Genomic DNA, 22,186 nt, shown 5'->3' with positions numbered 1-22,186 from the left:
AACAATGCTGGAAATACTCAACAGGTTAGTCAGCATCATGTTCCCTTTAAAGTGTGCTCGTGTGCATGCGCACACATCTTTCGCTACTAGTGCACAAAGGAATTTAAACTGCACACCAAAAGTTGTCACACTCTATCTCATTGGCATGTTAAGTATGTTTCACGATTGTATACAATCACATTTCCTTTTCTGGTTTTTGATGTGGACAGTGTTTACAATGTGGAGTTTACGATGATATGTCTGCAGACTTTAGAACTGGCTTATTTATGTTTTTATTGAAAAAATTATTGCTTCATTATGTCAAATTCCAAAGAAGCAAAAGGGCATGAAGCATAAAGTGCAAAAGAGTTGCCAATTTGTTTAAAGCAGAATGGCTTAATGAAACAGTAGACACTGCTACACCGAAAACTCATGCGGTCACGAACGTACAATACCGAAACTGGAGTTACCTGCATGTATTGCTGTGATGTAAAAGTTGCTGGAGAATTTGCAAGTGGGAAGTAGTGGAGTGACATTTGCAAACTTAACTTTTTAAAGCGTCATTTAGCAAGCAAATCACAAAAGCTCTGGCAAGCAAATCCTTCATTACCTGCTACAGGCCTGCTATGTATGTTTTGTGAGAATGCAGATGAACGAGATTGAAAATGATAAAACCCAGAGGAGATCAAAGTTCTTATTGACAGCATTTTGCTTGCTGTTAAAATGAATACCTTGATATAGAAAATTCAGTGCACACATGTCACTGGGCAAAAAATTGCACAGCACAAGATTTTTGCTCACATTGGTCATTACAAATTAGAGGGAACATTGGTCAAGATTTGTGGAGAAATATACATTCATGATTATTCATCAGAACTTGGCACATTCTGATGAAATGTCAAATACAAGAGATTTTGCAGATGAAAACCCAGGGTAAAAAATACAAAATGCTGGAGGAATTCATCAGATCAGGTAGCAATGAAAATGAATAAACAGTTGACATTTCGGGGCAAGACCCTTCACCAGGACTGGAAAGGAAGAGAGAAGCTCGAATAAGATGGTGGGGAAAGGGAAGAAGGTGATAGGTTAAGCCAGGTGGGTGGGGGAGGGGAGATTATGTGAGAACAGGTGGGAGGTGATAGGTGGAAAAGGTAATGAGATAAAGATGAAGACTCTGATAGGAGGGGAGAGTGGACAATGGGAAGGAGGAGGGCACCAGGGAAGGTGATAAGCAGGTGAGGAGAAGTAAGGGGGGAGCCAGAGTGGGGGATGGAAGAGGAAAGCAGAGAAGAAAAAATTACAAGTTAGAAAAATAAATGTTCATCAACTTGGAGGCTACCCAGACAGAATATGAGGTCTTGCTTCTCCAACCTGAGAGTGGCCTCATTGTGGCAGTAGATGTTACTTAGCTGAAATGGCAGATTGTTCCAAATTTTTCCTGACCTCCTTTAGCCAGACTCATTTCGTGCAGAAACTACAATAATCTGGAATGCAGAGCAATCTTGAGTATAGTATTTGAAAGCGAGAATAACACTACACCTGCGCTAATTCTTGCAACAACTGGTGACCCTGTGATGTCTGTCTCAGATGCCAACATCAGAAAATCTTTCAAGAGGGTGAACCTTCACAAGGCATCAGTCCTCAATGGTGTACCTGATAGGGCACTGAAACCCTGTACCAACCATCTGACAGGACTGTTTAAGGTCATCTTCAATCTCTCACTGCCGCAGTCAGCAGTTATCACCTGCTTTAAAAAGGCAACAATCATACCAGCACCAAAGAAGAGCAGGGTGAGTTGCCTCAACAACTATCGCCCAGTTGCACTCACATCTACTGTGATGAAGTGCTTTGAGAGGTTGGCCATGGCTAGAATCAACTCCTCTTAAGCAAGAATCTGGACCTGCTGTAATTTGCCTATCGCCACAGTAGGTGTACAGCAAATGCCATTTCACTGGCTCTCCACTCAGCCTTTGAGCACCTCAACAATACCTACACCAAACATGAGGAAATCTGCAGATGCTGGCATTTCAAGCAACACACATAAAAGTTGCTGGTGAACGCAGCAGGCCAGGCAGCATCTCTATGCTGTGCCTCTCCTAGAAATACCTACACCAGGTTGCTGTTCGTTACTTACAGCTTAGCTCTTAAAACCATCATGCCTTCAGTACAACTCAACAAGCTCCAAAACCTGGGCTTCCGTACCTCCCTTTGCAACTGGATTCTTGACTTCCTCATTAAGAGATCACAGTCAGTGCAGATTGGAAATAACAGCTCCTCCTCGTTGATGATCAACTCAAGGATTCGTGCTTAGTCCACTGCTATACTCTCAATACACCCACAATTGTATGGCTAGGCACAGTTCAAATACCATCTATAAATTTGCCAGTGACACAACTACAGTTGGCAGAATTTCAGATGATGACAAGGAGGCACACAGGAGGTGAGACAGGCCAGTTAGTTGAGTGGTGTCGCAGTAACAAACCTTGCACTCAACGTCAGTAACACCAAGAAATTGATTGCAGATTTCAGGAAGGGGAAGTCAAGGGAATGCACACCAGCCCTCATTGATCAGCAGTGGAAAAGGTGAGCAGTTTCAAGTTCCTGGGTGTCAACATCTCTGAAAATCTATCCTGGACCCAGCATATTGCTGAAATTTAGTTCAAAGTACGTATACTTTAAACAACCTTGAGATTTATTTCCTTACAGGCAGCCATGAAACAAAGGACCCTATAGAACACATTAAAAACAAAGGAAGACCTTCAAATACCCAACGTGCAGAGAGAGAGAGAAAAAATAAATCATACAAACAATAAAGTAAGCAAACAGCATTCACAACTAAAGTTCACAATGCCAGGCATCACCAAAGCCAATTCAGAAGTCCACAGATGCCGATTCAGAAGGCCTTGGTCCAGCACAGAGTCAAGCCAATCCCACAAGGCAGCAAGCCAAACCAACTCATCTCTTGCCTCTGACCTCGATCGTTTCAATCTGGCCCGGTGCTTAAATCATCCAAACCACATCACCCTCAAGCTTGGGCTCAGTTGCCTTGATAAGGCCAGTACTCAACCTTCCCAAATTGGCTTAACTCTTATTGAACAAACCTTGGACCTTTCCACACCTCCGCTCTGCTGCACTGAATTGCCTCCAATTCCGCTCCAGCCCAGACATACTGCATCCTTTCTGCCCCAGCAAGCCACCAGTCACACCACAAAAATGCTAGATCATACAGGCGATTCCGCTCAACTCCGACAGGAAAGCTACAGGTCACTGTTTGCAGTGTTCATTTACCAGAAAAAGTGTGAACAATAAAGTATTTAGGTGCTTTTTTTGTTTCATCAGCCACCAGAAAGTTGTCACTCAAACCAGTAAGTAGCACCATCTTACAAAGAAGGCATGACAGTGGCTAAATTTCATCAGGAGTTTGAGGAAACTTGGTATGACACCAAAAACTCAAAAATTTCTACAGATGTACAATGGAGAGTATTCTAACTGGCTGCATCACCATCTGGCACGGAGAGGTCACAGCACGGGATTGAAAAAAGCTGCAAAAAATTACAAACTCAGCCAGCTCCATTATGGGCACTGGCCACCATCATTATGGTTCCCCATCATTCACGATGTGTCCTCTTCTCGTTGCAAGGTGGTGGTACAGGAGCCTGAAGACACACACTCAACACTTTAGGAACGGCTTCTTCCCCACCACCATCAGATCATGTACATTATCTCAATAATTTTTTTCTCTTTTTGCACTACTTATTTAATTTTTTAAAATATATGTTATTGTAATTTATAGTTTCCTTTATTATGGATTGCAATGCACTGCTGCCGCAATACAAAAAAATTCACGACATATGCCAGTGATATTAAACCTTTCTGATTATCGTGCAATTGCCATTACGCCTTCCAAAATAATTAATAGTATTAGAGGAAACTCTTGTTTAAACAGGAATGACTAAAGTATTAAAAATTCCCAAGTATTAAAAATGTATCTGTAGTTTGTTCGTAAGTTTGCAGCTAATTGTTTAATCTGAGCAAAATCAAATTCCTCAAAAAAAGATTGTTCAAAGCATAAACAAGTTGCACCCACACCTCCCTTACATTTACGTATCACTTTTTTAATACACTACTTGAATTAGTAAAAGATAGTTCCCTGCCAGCACTCTACACATTGTACTTAACTGTATATCCAGATCAGAAATGCCAGTTTTCACTGTGTGGCTCATTCATTAAGGTTCATCAGATTGCAAATGCCTAGGCATCCAACACTAACCCATTGACCAGTGAGCAATTAAGAGTTGATTCTACAGAAATCAATTAGCTTCATTTTCTAGTCATTGAAATGCACGATTTGATGCTGTAGTTCAGCCATCTGTTCAGTAACCAGATGCTCCATGGTACAGCATGATTGCTTCACTTCATGCAAGATTTTTCATACAGCTTCAGCTAAAGGATTTGCATGGCAAATTCAAGTACAAACCCAACCCAGCAAACCTCACAAAGCACCAGATGCAATTTGCTGATTCAAATCCTGTTGGAAACTCTGGTGCAAGGTACAGCCCAGTAATGCTGACTACAGCTATGCCCCTGTTTTGTTAAAATCAAATAATTTAATACAATTCAAGTCAATTTCTTCTTTGCTCCTCATAATTTTCATCTCTCCATTCTTGACTGACTGAATCTTTCAATATTACAAGGTTTCAGCTGACTTGATAAATTTTCTAAACGACAGAGCCACAGCACCCACCCCACTGCCATACCAGACACTGAAGTAGCTATTCAGAATGCTTTGTAGAAGTTTTTGAATGTTTTCATTGACAAACCAAATCTTCTCGAACTCCTAATGAAATATAGCCACTGTCTTGCCTTCTTAATAGATGTATCAATATGTTGCCACCAGGCTAGGTCCTCAGAGAAAGACACCCAGAAACCTGAAATTGCTCACTCCCTCCACTTTTGATTCCTTTGAGGCTTGATTTGTGTACCCTCGTCTTACCCTTCCTGAAGTCCAGAATCTGTTCTTTGGTCACTCAACAATATAAGGAGCAAGAGAAGGCCATATGGCCCCACGCTCTCCCCCACACCTCCCAGCCTGCTTCAGCTTATTTGTCCACAAACCCTGATAAGTTACTTTCTTCAGTGACTCAATTGGTAGGATTGGCCAGAGCCAAATACTGTGAGCTTTGTGATTCAACCACTAAACTATATGGAAAGAACAAATATTTATACTGATGCTCCACAATTAAGACACTGCTTAACTGTAAGAGGACCATCCAGCTAACTGATTTGCAGGGCTATTCTCTCTTCCCCCATTTCTTAAGTTGCTATTTTTTTCTCTTCTAATCAGAGGCAAGTTTTATGATGCATGACATTTTGGAAAATGATAACAATATACTCTATTGAAACGCTTGCAGACATGTCCTGAGGAATTATCAGCTTCGAGTCCAAATAATTTCTTCAATACCCATTTAAAAAGAAATACTGATATCTTCCAGCTTCTTGTTCACTGTAGATTTGCACCACCAGGAAGTTGCTGTGATTTCTTCCAAAAGAAAAGACACAAATATTTGTCTGGCTTCTCCATGGTTTCCATAATCTAAATTTTCCTGTGCAAGACTATAAGAAATTCAAATTAGCTTTATCTAATCTATTACTTTTTTAAAAACATACTAACTTATCAGATATACTTTAATGAGGAGAATACCAAAATATAGTTAATGGAATGCAGTAAGACTTTAACGAGATCATAAATGTAATATATATGTAATATAAAATATCTCACTGCATGCTAACCCTCAAGTAATGATATACCAAGTGAATTAACTGTGCACAATTTATAATAATGAATCATGAATGAAAAAGAAAGCTAAAGAAATGCAAGTCATTTGAAATATGATGCTGAAGATGGCAAGACTATTTCTCGATCAGTTTTTTGTCCATATACCTGTCTAACATCCCATTACAAACGAGAGAAAATCTGCAGATGCTGGAAATCTGAGCAACACAGAGTCCTGCCGAAGGGTTTCGGCCCGAAATATCGACTGTAGTTTTTTCCACAGATACTACTGGTCTGCTGAGTTCCTCCAGCATTTTGTGTGTGTAACATCATATTATAAAGATTGGGTCTTGTCCCGCAGACAGATCTTAGCAGCCATATCCCAAGGCTTTGTCTCTGGAATGCATGGACAGTCTTTGACTTTTGAACATTTGGTTAAAATGGTTCTATAGTCATAGAAAACCTACAACACAATACAGGCCTTTCGGCCCAAAAAGCTGTGCCAAACATGTCCTTACCTTAGAAATTACTAGACTTCCCTATAGCCCTCTATTTTTTGAAGCTCCATGTACCTATCCAAAGGTATATTAAAAGACCCTATCGTATCCGCCTCCACCACCGTTGCCCGCAGCCCATTCCACGCACTTACTACTCTCTGAGTAAAAAAAAACTTACCCCTGCCATCACCTCTGTACCTACTCCTCAGCACTTTAAACCTGTGTCCTCTTGTAGCAGCCACTTCAGCTCTGGGAAAAAGTCCCTGACTATCCACACGATCAATGCCTGTCATCATCTTATACACCTCTATCAGGGCACCTCTCATCCTCCATCACTCCAAGGAGAAAAGACCAAGTTCACTCAACCTGTTTTCATAAGACATGCTCCCCAATCCAGGCAACATCCTTGTAAATCTCCTCTGCACCCTTTCTATGGCTTCCACATCCTTCCTGTAGTGAGGTGACCAGAAATGAGCACAGTACTCCAAGTGGGGTCTGACTAGGGTTCTAAATAGCTGCAATATTACCTCTCAGCTCCTAAATTCAATTCCGCGATTAATGAAGACCCCACGGTATGCCTTCTTAACCACCGCATCAACCAGCGCAGCTGCTTTGAGCATCCTATAGACTTGGACCCCAAGATCCCTCTGATCCTCCACATTGCCAAGAGTCTTACCATTAATACTATATTCTGCCATCATATTTGACCTACCAAAATGAATCACTTCACACTTACCTGGGTTGAACTCCATTTGCCACTTCTCAGCTCAGTTTTGCATCCTATCAATGTCCTGCTGTAACCTCTGACAGCCCTCCACACTATCCACAACAGCTCCAACCTTTGTGTCACCAGCAAACTTACTAACCCATCCCTCCACTTCCTTATCCAGGTCATTTATAAAAATCACAAAGAGTAAAGGTCCCAGAACAGATCCCTGAGGCACACCACTGGTCACCGACCTCCATGCAGAATATGACTCGTTTACAACCACTCTTCGCCTTCTGTGGGCAAGTCAGTTCTGGATCCACAAAGCAATATCCCCTTGGATCCCTTACCTCCTTACTTTCTCAATAAGCCTTGCATGGGGCACCTTATCAAATGCCTTGCTGAAATACATATACACTACATCTACTGCTCTTCCTTCATCAATGTGTTTAGTCACATCCTCAAAAAATTCAATCAGGCCTGTAAGGCACGACCTGCCCTTGACAAAGCCATGCTGACTATTCCTAATCATATTATACCTCTCCAAATGTTCATAAATCCTGCCTCTCAGGATCTTCTCCAACAACTTACCAACCACTGAAGTAAGACTCACTGGTCTATAATTTCCCGGGCTATCTCTACTCCCTTTCTTGAATAAAGGAACAACATCCGCAACGCTCCAATCCTCCGGAACCTCTCCCGTCCCCATTGATGTTTCCAAGATCATCGCCAGAGGCTCAGTGATCTCCGTCCTCGCCTCCCACAGTAGCCTGGGGTACATCTCATCCAGTCCCAGTGACTTATCTAACTTGATGCTTTCCAAAAACTCCAGCACATCCTCTTTCCTAATATCTACATGCTTAATATTTAAAACTAGTTCTAATAGTTATAAAATAGAATGGTTCAGTTGTCTTATGAGGAAAGGTTAGACAACTGGGCTTGGACTATTTAGTAGATGTGACTGGATTGAGGCAGGTAAGACCATGAAGAAGTCTTAACAGATTGGATATGGAGAGGATGATTTTGTTTTTGGTAGAATTTAGAACTACAATTGGTCACTCAATCATGACAAAGATGAGGTAATAATTTTTCCTTCAGAGGGCTATAACTCTTTTGAACTTTCTTCTTCATCAAGGAATGGAAAAATAAACTTGAATATTTGTAACAGAGTTAGATAAATTACTGATAAATGTGTGTGTGGTGGGAGATGAGGTGAAGCAGTACAGGGGTAGGTTGGAAGGTACAGTTGAAGTTAAAATCGGATCATACTTGTTCTTGAACTACAGAATGGGTTTAAGTGCTTGTATTTCATATGTTAAAGCAAAACACCTAGATGTACTGAAACCAGAACAGAATAAGCAAAACTTTCCCCAAGGACTGGCATTTCCATTTAATGCATTGGGGTTGCTGTTGTCAGTAACTTCATCAATGCTACTGTACTGAGCTCACTGGTGACTCCAGTGGAACATGCTGTATGCCCAAAGATGAGCATCTAACTACTACATTGTTTTGGACCAACTCATTCGTCTAAATTCATGCAATAACCTGAAGAGCCTCAGACAGCTGGCATTCAATGAAGCTCATGGCTTAGCACGACATGGACAATGACGGGAACCAACCAAAGGCAATCAACATTGAGCCAACTAGATCCCGAGATCATGGCGTGCCAATAAAATCTGTAATATTTTGAAGGCGTCATGCAGGCCGGCAGTAAATGCTGAAGCCATTCGGGCTTTGGCAAGGTCAAATAGTATTAGGATTGGAGATGCAATGGTGTGAGCATCGTCAAAAAATGTAGGCAAAGAGGAAGTGGCTGGACGAAGTAAGAGAAGTTACTGGAGCTTATCGCGCAAGTTAATAATCTGAGAGGTTCTTGTTATCTGAAACCGACTACACAGAATCACACCAATTAAAATCCACAACCAACAGTCGAACAAAAGCATCCATTGAGGGAGCCCACCCAATCAATTAAAATTGTAACCGGGGTTGAGGCAGTCATATAACACAAGTGACTCAAAGCAAAGGGCAAGGGTTTCCCACTGAAATACAGAGGGTCGTTTACGGGGGACGGGGACGGGAGGAGACGAGACGGACACCCACCCAGAAGCGCGCCGCCCGGGCTGCCATGGCCACGCTTGGCCCGAGGTGACGCCACCCGGCTCCGCACAGCTGCGCCATCCAACCGCCGGCCACCGACTGTCCCACGCGCACATCCGCCACTCCTTCTGCGTCACCACCAGGCGACCGTCCGAACAACAGAAGCTGCACCAGAGGCCTCAATATCTCGCTTTGGCCTTAACCGATAACGGAAGGGTCTAAACGCTGGCATCACGTTTTAGCCTCACGAACCAGTCACCTATTCGTCCCCACAACATCAAGAGCGCGGCTATTAAACCATCTAAACACAGCGTTCGCTCAGGTGCTTGACAACGGCCGGAAGTCGGGATGACGCCAGCATCTACCCATGGTTCTCAGAGGGGGCAAATTTGAAGGGGCCTTTGGTGTGAACCGTTGCTCTGAACCTTTTTCTGGGGGAGGGATGGGAGAGAGTTGGTGGCGTTCCTCCCGGCTCTTTTGTTGATGGGGACCGGGCCCGCGCTGGAGCGGTCGGTTGGCTGCCGTGCTTGTGCTGCGGTGCAGGAGGTGTCCGGGCGCCGGGCGATTGGTTTCCAATGATGTCAGAAGTGAGGTCGGAGCGCGGTGCCCTGTGGTCGGACGCGGAGACCCTGGCGCTGATCGCCGTCTGGAGCGAGGAGAATGTACAGACGGCGCTGGACGAGCAGCTCAGGAACAGCCATGTTTTTAAGTTCATCTCGTCGCAGTTGCTGGACCAGGGTTACATCCGCACCCCGGAGCAGTGCCGCATCCGCATCAAGGGGCTGAAGAGGAAGTACACACTGGCCAAGGACAGCATCAGGCGGGGCTGCAGCGCCAGTGGCAGGAAGATTTGCCGCTTCTACGAACAGCTGGACGCGGTGCTCGGCACCCGGGTTGCCAATGAACGACCCGTAGTCATTGACGCGATCGCGACACCCGGCGAGTCGCAGGATATTAAAGAGGAGCAAAACAGTCCGCATTCTGATATAAGTCAAAGAGTGGAATGCCACAATGGCCATTGTTCCTCGGAGGAGCCCGATCATTCGATGGGAGAGACCAGTAACCGGCAATTTGAGCCTCAGCCCTCTACCAGCGCTTTCTGTAGTAAGTGTAATTTCCTCTTTTAGAAAGTGCAAATGTTAGTTTAAAACTGGTGCAGCGTGTGGAAGTAGAAATGTCCTAATCGTTACCTGTCGAATAAGTTACAGTTCAGTAACTATTTAGAAAGCAGAGGAAGACTTCTAACGATAATGGAGGTTGTAATAAACTTGATCCCCCAACACATGCTTTTATCTGAGTCACTAAATTAACTTGAGCTTGTTATGTTAACTACGCCTCAATCCCCAATTTCTCAATTTTTAAAATTTATGAACTCTCGACGCACAAATTAACGTTTGCAAATACAACTTGATGTCCGTAATTCTTCGCCAAACAGTACTTTTGACGGGTTCTTTTGTCTGCGTGTATTCTAATTCGTTAGTCACACGTTCGTTTTCATTCTTGGTAGACTTTTTAGTGTGCCTGTGCCTATGACAACAAGATGATTTTGAGGCATATTTAACTATGAATTGTTTTTCAGGAGTAAATAACGTTTAGCTTAAGTAATCACTTGTGTTGAGTCCAATCAAATGTTAAGCGCTTCTCAGAAACCGCTCCAATCAAGTTTAAATTTCAAATTATGGACCATGTTCCATGGTTTTAAAAAATAAAGGTCTCTTTTAGTACAGGTGTCCCCCTATCTAGTGTGCTGAATTCTGGCATATTATTCATGTGTGCAGGCAAGACAAATACACATTTGTTTTCCTCTTGTTCTTGATGGGGCGGGGAACCTCTGCAATCGCTTCCACAAACTTGTTAGGTAAGAATTTTCCATTTCTGAATTATTGGCTATGAACAAATAACTGTTTCTTAACTAAATATTTGTGATTTGTAGGATAACTGTCGTGTTAATTTTCCGTGCGTTTTTTTTGGGGAGAGATAACGTGGTTGGGCAGTGTTGACAAACATAATCCAGAATAATTACGTTGCACCTTTTGGATTGATTGTACGTATTGGCGCCGGAGTGCACGGATATTTTTGGAACGGGTGCCATTCACTGGTATTTCATTTTTACTTGGATGATATTTTACATTTTCTGGAGTTTTAACTCGTAATGAAGAATATCATGATACAAGCTTGTCTTGGATCTTGTTTATGTTGGAAAGATTTTGGTGAGCGAGGCTGTGTTTTTGTGGGTTAATTACTTAAACGGTAGTCCAATTTTCTCGTCAATGCACTGTATGTAAGAATATTGATGAAGTTGTAATATTAGTGATGTTGCTGAATGACAAGGTTTGTGGTTGGATTTATTCTTTTGTTAGGAATAGCCGTTGCGTGGTATGTTGGTAGTATGAGTGTTCCCGCTACTTATCAACCCAAACTGAATATTGAACATATTTCATTGCATACAGATATGCTTCATTATTGAAGAGTTCTGTGTGAAACATTTGCTGCAGCCATCTAAACACATCCCAGCCAATGACTTGCCAGTGGAGGCATTCAAGCACTCCAGAGTAGAGAAAAGCCTGTTCCTAGTGGATCAGGGATCTGAGGTATGAGAAACAATTACATTCTGAGTTTGAGCCCATTAAAGTAGCTGAAAGGATAATCTGAGGTAAATAAGTAAGAATCTTCCTTGAAATCATTGTTTATCTCAGTTTGTTTAAAGGTAACGGAATTTTTAGTAACCTTATTCAGTTATAGAAGTGCAGAATAGAATCCTGACTGGTGTTGGCAAAACTCCCTGCAATCATTAGAAAAAAGTATTATGATGTTGCAGTGGGGTCACTACTGTGAAAAAGAAAACGGTCTGAAACTCTGCCAGCATCTCATTTCGGAAATGGCTGAGTGTTTCCAGCATTTTCTTCTTTTATATATCAGATTTCTGACACCTTCTAAACAAAAAGCTGGTAGAATGTCAAAAAATTCTTATCCCATTGTCCTTTGATTCTAATACCAGTCTATATATTGTGTACACATGGATATCTTGTGCAAATTTGTAGGCATTGTATACCCATGTTGCATAAGTGGGTCCTTTTTTTTTCAAGGAACTCATTTTATTTTTCTTCCCCTCAACTATTTGAAGCAACTGAGGGGCCTGTGCAGTTTTCATTGTTGGAAGCTCTGGTAATCTTAGCTGGTAACTCCTATTCTTGATAGTTCCACTGCATAAAGCTGCCAACAACACAAGAATCAAAAAAACCATTCAAAGTTAATTTGTTCAGCAAGGACAACTAGATTACATAAAATACTTGCAATAATTCAGAACATTTTAGTCTTTTCATCATATTACCATAGTATATTTTGTGAAGATTACCACTGTATTTTTACACTCCAGGATCAACTGGTGAACTGATACTAGTGATGTAATTCTGATAAATTTTATTTCTGATGTTTCACACCTATATCTCCTGGAGGTAAGTGAATATAAAGTTCAATTAAATTTATTATCCAAGTACATATGTCACCATATACAACCCAAGATTCATTTTCTTGTCAGTATACTCAATAAATCCATAATAAAATAATAACCATAATAGAATCAATGAAAGATTGAACCAATTTGGGTGTTCAACCAGTGTACAAAATACAACAAACTATAAATACAAAAAGAAGGAAATAATAAATGCATAACCAATAAATATCAACAACATGAGATGAAGAGTCCTTGAAAGTGAGTCCATAAGTTGTGGGTACATTTCAATGATGGGGCAAGTGAAGCTATCCCCTTTGGTTCAAGATCCAATGATTGAGAGTCAATAACTGTTCCTGAACCTGGTGGTGTGAATCCTAAGGATCCTGTACCACCTTTCTGATGGCAGCAGTGAGAAGAGAGCATGTCCAGTGTGGTGGGTGCCTCTGATGATGGATGCTGCTTTCCTGCGACGGTGCTTGTGTCTGTACTGTTGACTGCTGGAACTGTATTTATGGGGGTATGTAGTAAACATGTAAAGTTGCAGTAAGGTAACCAATTTGCATGATAAGTTGTTATTGCAATTACAGCATAAGAAAAAAAATACAATGAGCTAAGTGACTGCTCTTAACTTCTTTGTAGAACTAATCTTGGATCAAAAGTAAGGATGTTAACTGATATTACTCAGTGTACCACTAGCAATTCATCACAAAAATGGAGACATGAGCCTTTCCAACATCTGCAAGGCACAAGTCAAGAATGCAATGGGGGTAACTCTTTGTTAACCTATTGGGTGCAGCTCCTATAAATCTTGAAGTATTTTCAGAACTGGTATAACTGCTGCGAGCTTGCTGCCTACTTTTTGATATTCCATTCAACAGTTTGAGCATGATTAATACTTTTATTCTTAGGCAGTCCCTCAAGATTAAAAATGATTCCAGTTATTTATGGCCATTTAAGACCTTGAGATTCTGCCACAAATGGACAGGGTGGTAGTTGGTGAACCAGAGTGCTGCTCCTGCTGTTTTTGATAGGCTCCCGTTGTATTGGTTGAGGTTCTAACAGATTCCTGAATACTTCACCTCTCGTAGTTGTGTGTCAGGGATTCTCAGGAATTTGTTCAGATTTTGTATTTGAATAAGAATGTTGGGAATATTTTTGAATCTATTACTTTGTGTGTCTAATAATCTCCTTGACAGCCCATAGTAGAATATTTGTTTTGGAATCTGGTATTGGCCATGCAAACAATGTGCCTTATCAAACAGAACAGACTGAGTTCTCGGTGTTGTAGATGTTGCTCTGAGGAAGGATACTGATCATGCTAGATTTAGTGAAGGATACTGATCATGGAGAATTTAGTGAAGACAGTGTTGGTTAAGTCTTTTCAATGCTTTGAGGTGCTGTATGTCAAACATAGGAGGATAGAGATCACTGCTGGTAGACCATGGTTTTGTGTTGATTATAAGGTCTTGATCTTCAGATATGATTTTTGTTAGACAGCTGAAGTTATTGTGGACAATGGAAGTCATGGTGAGTTTCATCATTGATGTTTGACTTCATTGAGAGGTGCTACTACATTTTTCATTGTTTTGTCATTGGTTTTTTTTTGGTCTGGAAGGTGCTGTTGTGTAGTGTTGGCAGTTTGGTAGAATATGCCTGTATCATGGATATTGATGTATGGCCAACCTCTTGGCTTCATTGAACTAGTCAATAATGTCTTGGGGATTAATCTTCCAGTGTGCATAGACCCAAGCTGCAACTACAGGACTGATGGTGGGGTGACTGGGGAGTGACACAGGTTAAATATCCTATTGTAGTGTTGAATAGTTGCATTCCAGCTGAAAGCATGTTGATGATAACATACAGGGAAAAAATATTTGGGGTGGGGGGAGTGACAGTAATGAGGTGATCTTATAAGAGTGGTGGTGCTGAGATTGGGCCTGTTTTAGCATTATTGGTTGAAATCAAGACATTTATACCGCCATGAAGAAAAGTTGGAGATAAATTTCTGTGGGAAGCCAAATTTGAGGGTGCTTCATAGTCTTCTATTTACTGTATTGGAAGGTTTTAGTAAGGTTCAGAAAGGTCACAGTCATTGGCACTGTTTCCTATATATCTCGAAGTTGTTGTGCAGCAAAAGTCATGTTTTGGTGTGCTTCCAGAATCCAATAGGTTATTGAACAGCTCTCCTGCCAGTGGTCATCACAGTGAGATTTGACTCCTCTCTTGAGGATGGTTGTGATTGTAGTGTCTGTGTTCCCCTGACATGTTCACCTCTTCTCAGATGTAGTGACTGTACTTTCTAACTGTAAGCTTTATCACTTCTGCTGGAACACCTTTTGTTTCTGAGGCTTCACCTTTTAGTTGAAAAATCACCTCACTCATTTATTTCTAGTCAGACATTTCTAGTTGACAGTGTTATTTTCTTAATTTAAGGGGTCTGGCTGCTCTGTTAGGCAATAAATAATTAGCTCTAAGAATTCAGTGAGGAGTGGAAGTAGGAGTAAGCCTGAAGAAAATGCTACATTCATGAAGTGGGCTTCACCATCAATAAAGAGCTTCTTTGCTGAATTAACAACTCCTGTTGAAGAACTGAATGTCTTTTGATGCATTCCCAGTGAAAACAGCATGTGACAGTGATCAGAGTTTATGCCACTAACCTGCAAGCTTGGGTGTTTGGTGTGACAAAGGAGGACCTCCATTCACCCGACACAGATCCCAGACAAAAACAAACTAATCTTATGTGTCACGATGGGGAGAAAATTTAAGTGAGGAGTGTTCAGTAAGGAAGGAATAGAGAAACTTATTTGCAATGGGGTCTTAATTCCAGACCAAATGCTTACAGCACGGTCTTGCCAAACTTACTTTATCAGAAACTAAGAGATTCAGACACTGGTACCCACAATGACACTCGAGTAGGAACAAACCTGGAATCCTCTCTTTTGAAGTTTTTGTTTCTCTTGCCTTCTTCAAAATTAGTGTCATTCTTAATTTTTGAACTGCGAAGTACCTTGTTGACAGCTAACTTGAGTACAGAAATTTCATTATAAAACTTCACCGCCAGAATGCCTGGTGACACTTGTGAGCTGCCCCAGCACATCCTTGGATTCTGTTGGTTATTAATGCAAAGGATGTATTTCGCCGTATGTTTCAATGTACTTGTGATAAATAAATGAACTTGAATCTCAGGTGCTTTGATGTTGCTGTAATCAAATAAGAAATAAGAGCACATGTTGATCTTATTGTCACTAGCTCCAATGAAATTTAGAGCAAAAATATTGGTTAAAGGAGTAGCATTTGTAGAGCATTTTGAAGGATATAAGCATTGCATGAATGTTGGAGCAATTAAATTCAGGTATAATGAAAAGCCCAGAAAAAGACATCTTGAAATTACTAAATGAAGGATATCAGAGTTGGAAAGTAGTAAAACATGGCAGAGTTTGAAAATGAGTGTAAGCGTAGACTGTGGGAGACTAGCATGCCACCACATTGTAATTTTCAAGACTAGGGGCTATAGATGAATGATTCCATGGCAGATGTACTGAGGCTGGATACAACTGTGTGATTTCCTGAATATTTGTTCTAAAAGTGAGAAGGGCCTGTTCCTGTGCTGCACTCTCATCTTCGTTCTAAGCTGACTTTAAGCAACGAATGAGTTGAGTTGGTTAGTGAAGAGAAAGATTGAAATTTGCTGGTTCGTGACAGTGATTAGAGAATGAATATGTCTTCTTGCTAATAGGCTGGTTCATGCTTAATCAGGCATTTTCCCATGGTGTTTTGATTGCACAAGCCCACTTGCCTTCAGGGAAGATTATCCTGAATGTTAGGTCTTTACAGCCCTGTGAAGCCTTTGAATAGCAGACCCTTAGGACCTGCTTCTTGATATCAGAGACCTTTGAATTATTTTTGTGTATCTGATAATCAAAGCTTATGAGAACTGTTTAGTAATGTAAAAATGAAAAATATAAATAAACCAACAAGCCTTAATTTTGACTGCATTATTAAAATATTGTTTTGATAGTTCACACCAACTATGGATAAGAACTACATAATATTTGGTGGATGTGTCCACCACTACTATTATGTCTGGAAATCCGTGGTTTCCTATGATTTAATTATTTTTCGGTTTGCCATCATTCTTTTGCTTAGGTAAGGCACATTTCAAATATGTTGTGCTTTTGTTTTCAGCTCCCCGTGTTCGGCGTATGCATTCATCTCTACCATTTGCACCTCAGCCGAAGAAAGCCAAGAAGCATTCACTGGAGGACATAATGGATGGGATGATGGAGAAGTTCATTCGCTACAGTGAAGCTGCAGATGAAAAATTTCTCCGTTACATGGAGGCATCAGAGGAACGGTTTGCTCGTCTTGAGCAGCTCCGCATGGAAATGGAGGAGAGGATGAGGCAAAGTGATAGAGAGCATGAAGCTCGCGTTCTATTCATGCTAGGACAGATGATGGGCCATAATATGGCGGACTTTCCTTCCACATCTACAGCTACTGAAAGTGAAATAACTGAAAGGAAAGTATTTTAGGCTACCCTTCAATTTTTTTTTAAGCAAAGTTGTGTCTTTGTTACATATTCTTATTTTGTATACAGTATGTTTTCCAATGTGACTGAATACAGGTTCACAACAATATTTTTTAATTCTTCAGAGTTTGCATGTTGAATAACAAATCCATTTCTTTGGAAAAGTTATTGATAGCTCAACTTTGAACCATTCTTTCAAGGGGTTTAAATTCAGTGCAAGGATTGAATTCACATTTCAACCAATATAATGTCAGGAGAAAATAATTCTAGCAGGCAGAGTCATCACGTTTCATGTTAAGGTTTGCATAGGACTTAAACAGGCACACTATTTAGGTACTTTTAACTATTGTTCTAAGTGATGGCAATACAGTGAACATCAAATTAACACAATGTGATCTTTCAAACTATATGTAGAAGAATATTTTGCATCATCCACTATCCTGTTCTCATTTTGTTCCCTTTTATTCCAAAGCACTACTAGGTTTGCTGTTGCATTACAGATCTTTCATTCAGTTGTTTTTGAGTAATGATTATTTCACCACATGTGCAGTTAGCAATGCTTCAGTAAATGGAAATCCTACAGTGCTATATTAAAGGGCAGTACTCCATATTGAGAGATATATTGTTCCTTGGCAGAACTTTGTCCTAATAGCATGAACTGCAACTGAGTGTGTTTTTTTTTCTCATTTATTCAAATATTGTCTGATTTGCTGACATTCCAGTAAGGTTTATATGGCTTTAAGGAGACCTTTTCCCCTTTTCTGTGCTGAGGCAGGTGCTCAACTACGGTGTTTACTATTGTCATCTCAATGAAGAAGTCAATCTTCTGTTCCCAACAGGACAATAAGTATTTGCTTCTATTTCTTTAAAAAGTGATTTTTAAATTTTTAAACATTGAAGTCAACTTTTTTAGGTGATGTAGGAAATTGAGTACTACTAACATTGCGGTATTTGCTTTTGGTGTGTATTTGATTTATGATGTATTTATTTCCACATTGACCAGGATGAAATTAAATCAAGCTAATGTTGCTCTTGGCAAGGAGTTCATAACTCCCAAGAATTTGGGGTAAAATATTGAAACCATTTACCCAAGTAAGTGAATACAATTGCTTGGAATGCACACTGGACATACATGCATTTCTTCTGAACAACTTTGTTCCTTGCTTTTGTTTTCAGTTTTACAGCTAAGCTGTTCTTTCCAAATTAAGTTATTCCTAATTAGAATCCTATGAGCCTTTAAATGTGATTGGCAAATGGTGACTTTGCATACAGTTATTGTAAAATGGCTCAGTTAATCTTCAGTTGTCAACAAAGGTGAGTTAGTTAATTATCTTTTAACTTGCAATGAATGTAACTAGATAAAGATGCTGAAAAATGGTAAGTTAATTGGTTATTGGTGTTGGTTGAAATGACAGTGTTTCTGCTTGCATACTGAACCTTAGTTGTCATTGTGTGCTTTCTCTTGGCAGACACATATTAATGTTTAATACTGGTAGGTACTAAAAAGCATATGTTAATAGAAGTTCAATTTAAAGTTGTGTGACATCACTTTTTAGTTACTGAATTTCATATTTGGTACTTTTAGTTGGTCTCCTTTTTATAACTTGGAAGAACTGTTAAATTACAGAAAATGTAAACTGAAGAAAGATCTGTTTAGCCATAGAAATGGAGGATTAACTGTTTGCCACTGAAGAATTTTAATTTTTAGTGGAAACTTGAAGCTACTATTGTGTCCACTTAAGATAAAGATTAATGGAAGGGATCTGGAGTATGAATTTTCACTGCTAGCCAGTTGTAATTTGGGAGGGGGGTGTCTTTGAATAGGTTGGGGTACAAAGTGCATTTGTGTTTTAAACAACTAAATTGGATGATTTATCCATGAATTGTAAATAGATCTATTTCCAATGGGAAAAGAATCCATTCTCTTTCACCTTCAAGTATTTTTATAATTTTATATTGTAGAATTAACTGTTACTTAAGTAAAATAAAATATTAATATTGAGATTTGGTTTCACAGTGTGAACTCTGTCAATATTCAGAATGTAGGGACCATGGAAAAAAAAGTCAAAGGTTCACTTGCTGGTTTAAAAAAAAATGGAAGAAAAAGATATTTTTTGGTAGTATTTGATCTTGACCTTAGTAGAGGCAAAGAATGCCTTGTAAACTTTTTGTTGCACTCAAAATGCAAATATCAAGATCTCCTGTTAATTATAACTAGTAATGTTCCTTTGTGGTGGTGTTTCTTTACTTCTGTCTTCCTTTTGCATAATTTATTCTGACTGGTTTCACTGGAGCACAGAAAGTACTTGCCACATTGTGAGACCATAAAATATAGGAACAGAATTAGGCCATTTTGGCCCATCGTGTCTGCTCTGCCATTCAATTATGGCTGATTTTAATATTCCTCAACCCCATTTTCCTGCTTTCTCTCTGGAATCTTTGACACCCTGACTAACTAAGAACTTATCAAGCTCTGCTTTAACTATACTCAATGAGTTGGCATTTATAGCCATCTGTGGCAATGAATTCCACAGATTCACCACCCCCTGGCAAAGAAATTCCTCCTCATGTCTGTTCTAAATGGACATCCTTCTATTCTGAAGCTGTGCCGTCTGATCCTGGACTCCCCCAGCATAGGAAAACTCTTCTCCACATCCACTCTATCTTGGCCTTTAAATATTCAATAGGTTTCAATGAGAACTTCCCCTCATTTTTCTAAACTCCATTGAGTACAGGCCCAAAGCCACCAAATTGACCTCATACGTGAACCCTTTCATTCCTGGAATCGTTCTTATGAACCTCTCCTGCAATGCCAGCACATCTTTTCTTGGAGAAAAGGCCCAACACTCCTCAAAATATTCCACATGCTACCTGATCAATACCTTATAAAGCTTCAGCATCATATCCTATTTTTTAATATTCTAGTCCTCTCAAAATGAATGCTAACATTGCATTTGCCTTAACTTACCACCAAGCCAACCTGCAAGTTAACTTTTAGGGAATTCTGCACGAGGACCCCCAAGTCTCTTTGCATCTCTGATTTTTTTTTTCCCCCATTTGGAAAATGGTTTACACCTTTATTCCTTTGACTGAAGCATGTGACCATACACTCCCTGACACTGTATTCTTTGCACATTCTCCTAATCTAAGTCCTGCAGACTCCCTGTTTTCTCAACATTATCAGCTCCTCCACCTATCTTCATCATCTGCAGACTTGGGCATAAAGCCATCAATTCTGTCATCCAAATCATTGAGATAGAACGTGAAAAGGAGTAGTCCCAAATTCAGCCTTTGCGGAACTCTATTTGTCACCAGCAGCCAACTATAATAGGCCCCCTTTATTCCCACTCTTTGCCTCTTGCCAGTCAGCCAATCTTCTATCCATACTAGCATCTTTACTGTAATACCATGGGTTCTTATCCTGTTAAGCAGCCTTGTGTATGGAACCTTGAAAATTCAATTTAACTACATCCATTGACTCTCCTTTGTCACTCCTGCCTGTTATTTCACAAAGAGTTCCAACGGATTTGTCTGGCAAGATTTCCCCTAGAGAAAACCATGCTGACTTCGGCTTATTTTCTCATGTGCCTCCAAGTATCCTGAAACCTCATCTTTAATAATGGACTCAAATATCTTCCCAACCATTTAAGTTGGACTATCTGGCCTCCAATTTCCTTACTTCTGCTTCCCTCCCTTCTTAACGTGTGGAGTGACATTTGCAATTTTCCAGTCCTCTGGAACCATTCCAGAATCTAGTGATTTGTGAAGGATCATTACTAATGCCTCGACAATCAATTTAGCTGCCATTTTCAGAACTCAGGGTACCTTTAGACCTTTCAGCTTCTCCTTAATAATAGCAACTACTCTCACTTCTGGCCCTGGCACTCAGATTTCTGGCATGCTGCTTCTGTGAAGAATGATGCAAAATACTAAGTTTGTCTGCCATTACTTTGTCCTCCAATACTACCACCACATCATTTTCCAACTGATGACTATCCACCCTTGCCTCTTTATACAGTATATCTGAGAAAACTTTAGGTATCTTTGATACTATCAGATAGCTTACCTTCATATTTCATTATTTCTTTCTTTATGACTATTCGTTGCCTTCTGTTGGTTTTTAGAAAGCTTCCCGTTCCTCCAACTTCCCACTAATTTTTGCTATATATGCCCTCTCGTTTGCTTTTATGCTGTCTTTGACTTGCCTTGTCAGCCATGTTTGCCTCGTCCTCTCTTTAGAATACTACTACATCTTTGAGATTCATCTGTCCTACGCCTTCAGAATTGCTCCCAGAAACTCCAGCCTTTCGTGTTCTGCTGCCATCCCCGCTGTTGTCCGCCTCCAATCAACTTTAGCCAGCTCCTCTATCATGCCTCTACAATTCCCTCTACTCCACTGTAATACTGTTACTTCTGACTTTATCTTCTTCCTCTTAAATTGCAGAGTGAATTTGATCATGTTATGATCACCTCCTCCTAAGGTTTCCTTTACCTTGAGATCCCTAATCAAATCCAGTTCATCATACATAACCCAATCCAGAATAGCCTTTCCCCTAGTCAGCTCAACCATAAGCCATCTTGTAGGCAGTCTACAAATTTCCTCTCATGTTCCAGCACCAATCTACCTGCATGTTGAAATCCCTATGACTATTGTAACATTGCCCCTTTTGCATGCCTTTTCTATCTCTTGCTGTAATTTGTATCAGAGGTCTGTATATAACTTTCATCAGGGGCTTTTTACCCTTGCAGTCTCTTAACTCTATCCACAAGGATTTTACATCTTCCCATTCTATGGCACCTCTTTCTAATGATTTGATTTCATTTTTGAGCAACAGAGTCACCTACCCCCTCCACCTGCCTGTACTTTTAATATATTATGTACACTTGGATGTTAAGCTCCCAACTATGATCTTCTTTCAGCCAGAACTCAGTGATGCCCACAATGCCATACCTGACAACCTTTAACTATCCTACAAGATCATCTACCTTATTCCATATACTGTGTGCATTCAAATATAACACATTTCAGTCCTGTACCCATCACCCTTTTTGATTTTTGCCACCATATTTCATTTCAACTCATCCCACTGATTGCAATTTTGCCCTATTATCTCTACACACTGCATTGACTTGTATAGCAACTGCCCCATCT

The 22,186-nt window shown here is 40.3% G+C and overlaps 2 protein-coding genes across 2 annotated transcripts in view; one reads left to right on the top strand and one right to left on the bottom strand.

Moving 5' to 3' along the window:
• nubpl (nucleotide binding protein-like) overlaps nucleotides 1–9,814 on the bottom strand; it is a 47,640-nt gene extending 37,826 nt beyond the window's left edge. Inside the window, exon 1 of the mRNA XM_072267313.1 lies at nucleotides 9,056–9,814. Coding sequence (XP_072123414.1) covers nucleotides 9,056–9,133 — 78 coding nt within the window. The 5' untranslated portion in view covers nucleotides 9,134–9,814. The remainder of the gene's footprint in view (nucleotides 1–9,055) is intronic.
• Nucleotides 9,042–19,082, top strand: LOC140202459 (uncharacterized). Its single transcript, XM_072267326.1, has 2 exons — nucleotides 9,042–10,156; nucleotides 16,692–19,082. The coding sequence occupies exons 1-2, from the start codon at nucleotides 9,628–9,630 to the stop codon at nucleotides 17,036–17,038; spliced, it is 876 nt and encodes a 291-aa protein (XP_072123427.1). The 5' UTR covers nucleotides 9,042–9,627; the 3' UTR covers nucleotides 17,039–19,082.
• The last annotated feature ends 3,104 nt before the right edge of the window (nucleotides 19,083–22,186 follow it).

This window comes from Mobula birostris, chromosome 1 (genome assembly GCF_030028105.1).
Source record: "Mobula birostris isolate sMobBir1 chromosome 1, sMobBir1.hap1, whole genome shotgun sequence".
NCBI lineage: Eukaryota > Metazoa > Chordata > Chondrichthyes > Myliobatiformes > Myliobatidae > Mobula > Mobula birostris.
Note: the sequence above shows the minus strand (reverse complement) of the source record. Positions and strands in the feature narration are given on the sequence as shown.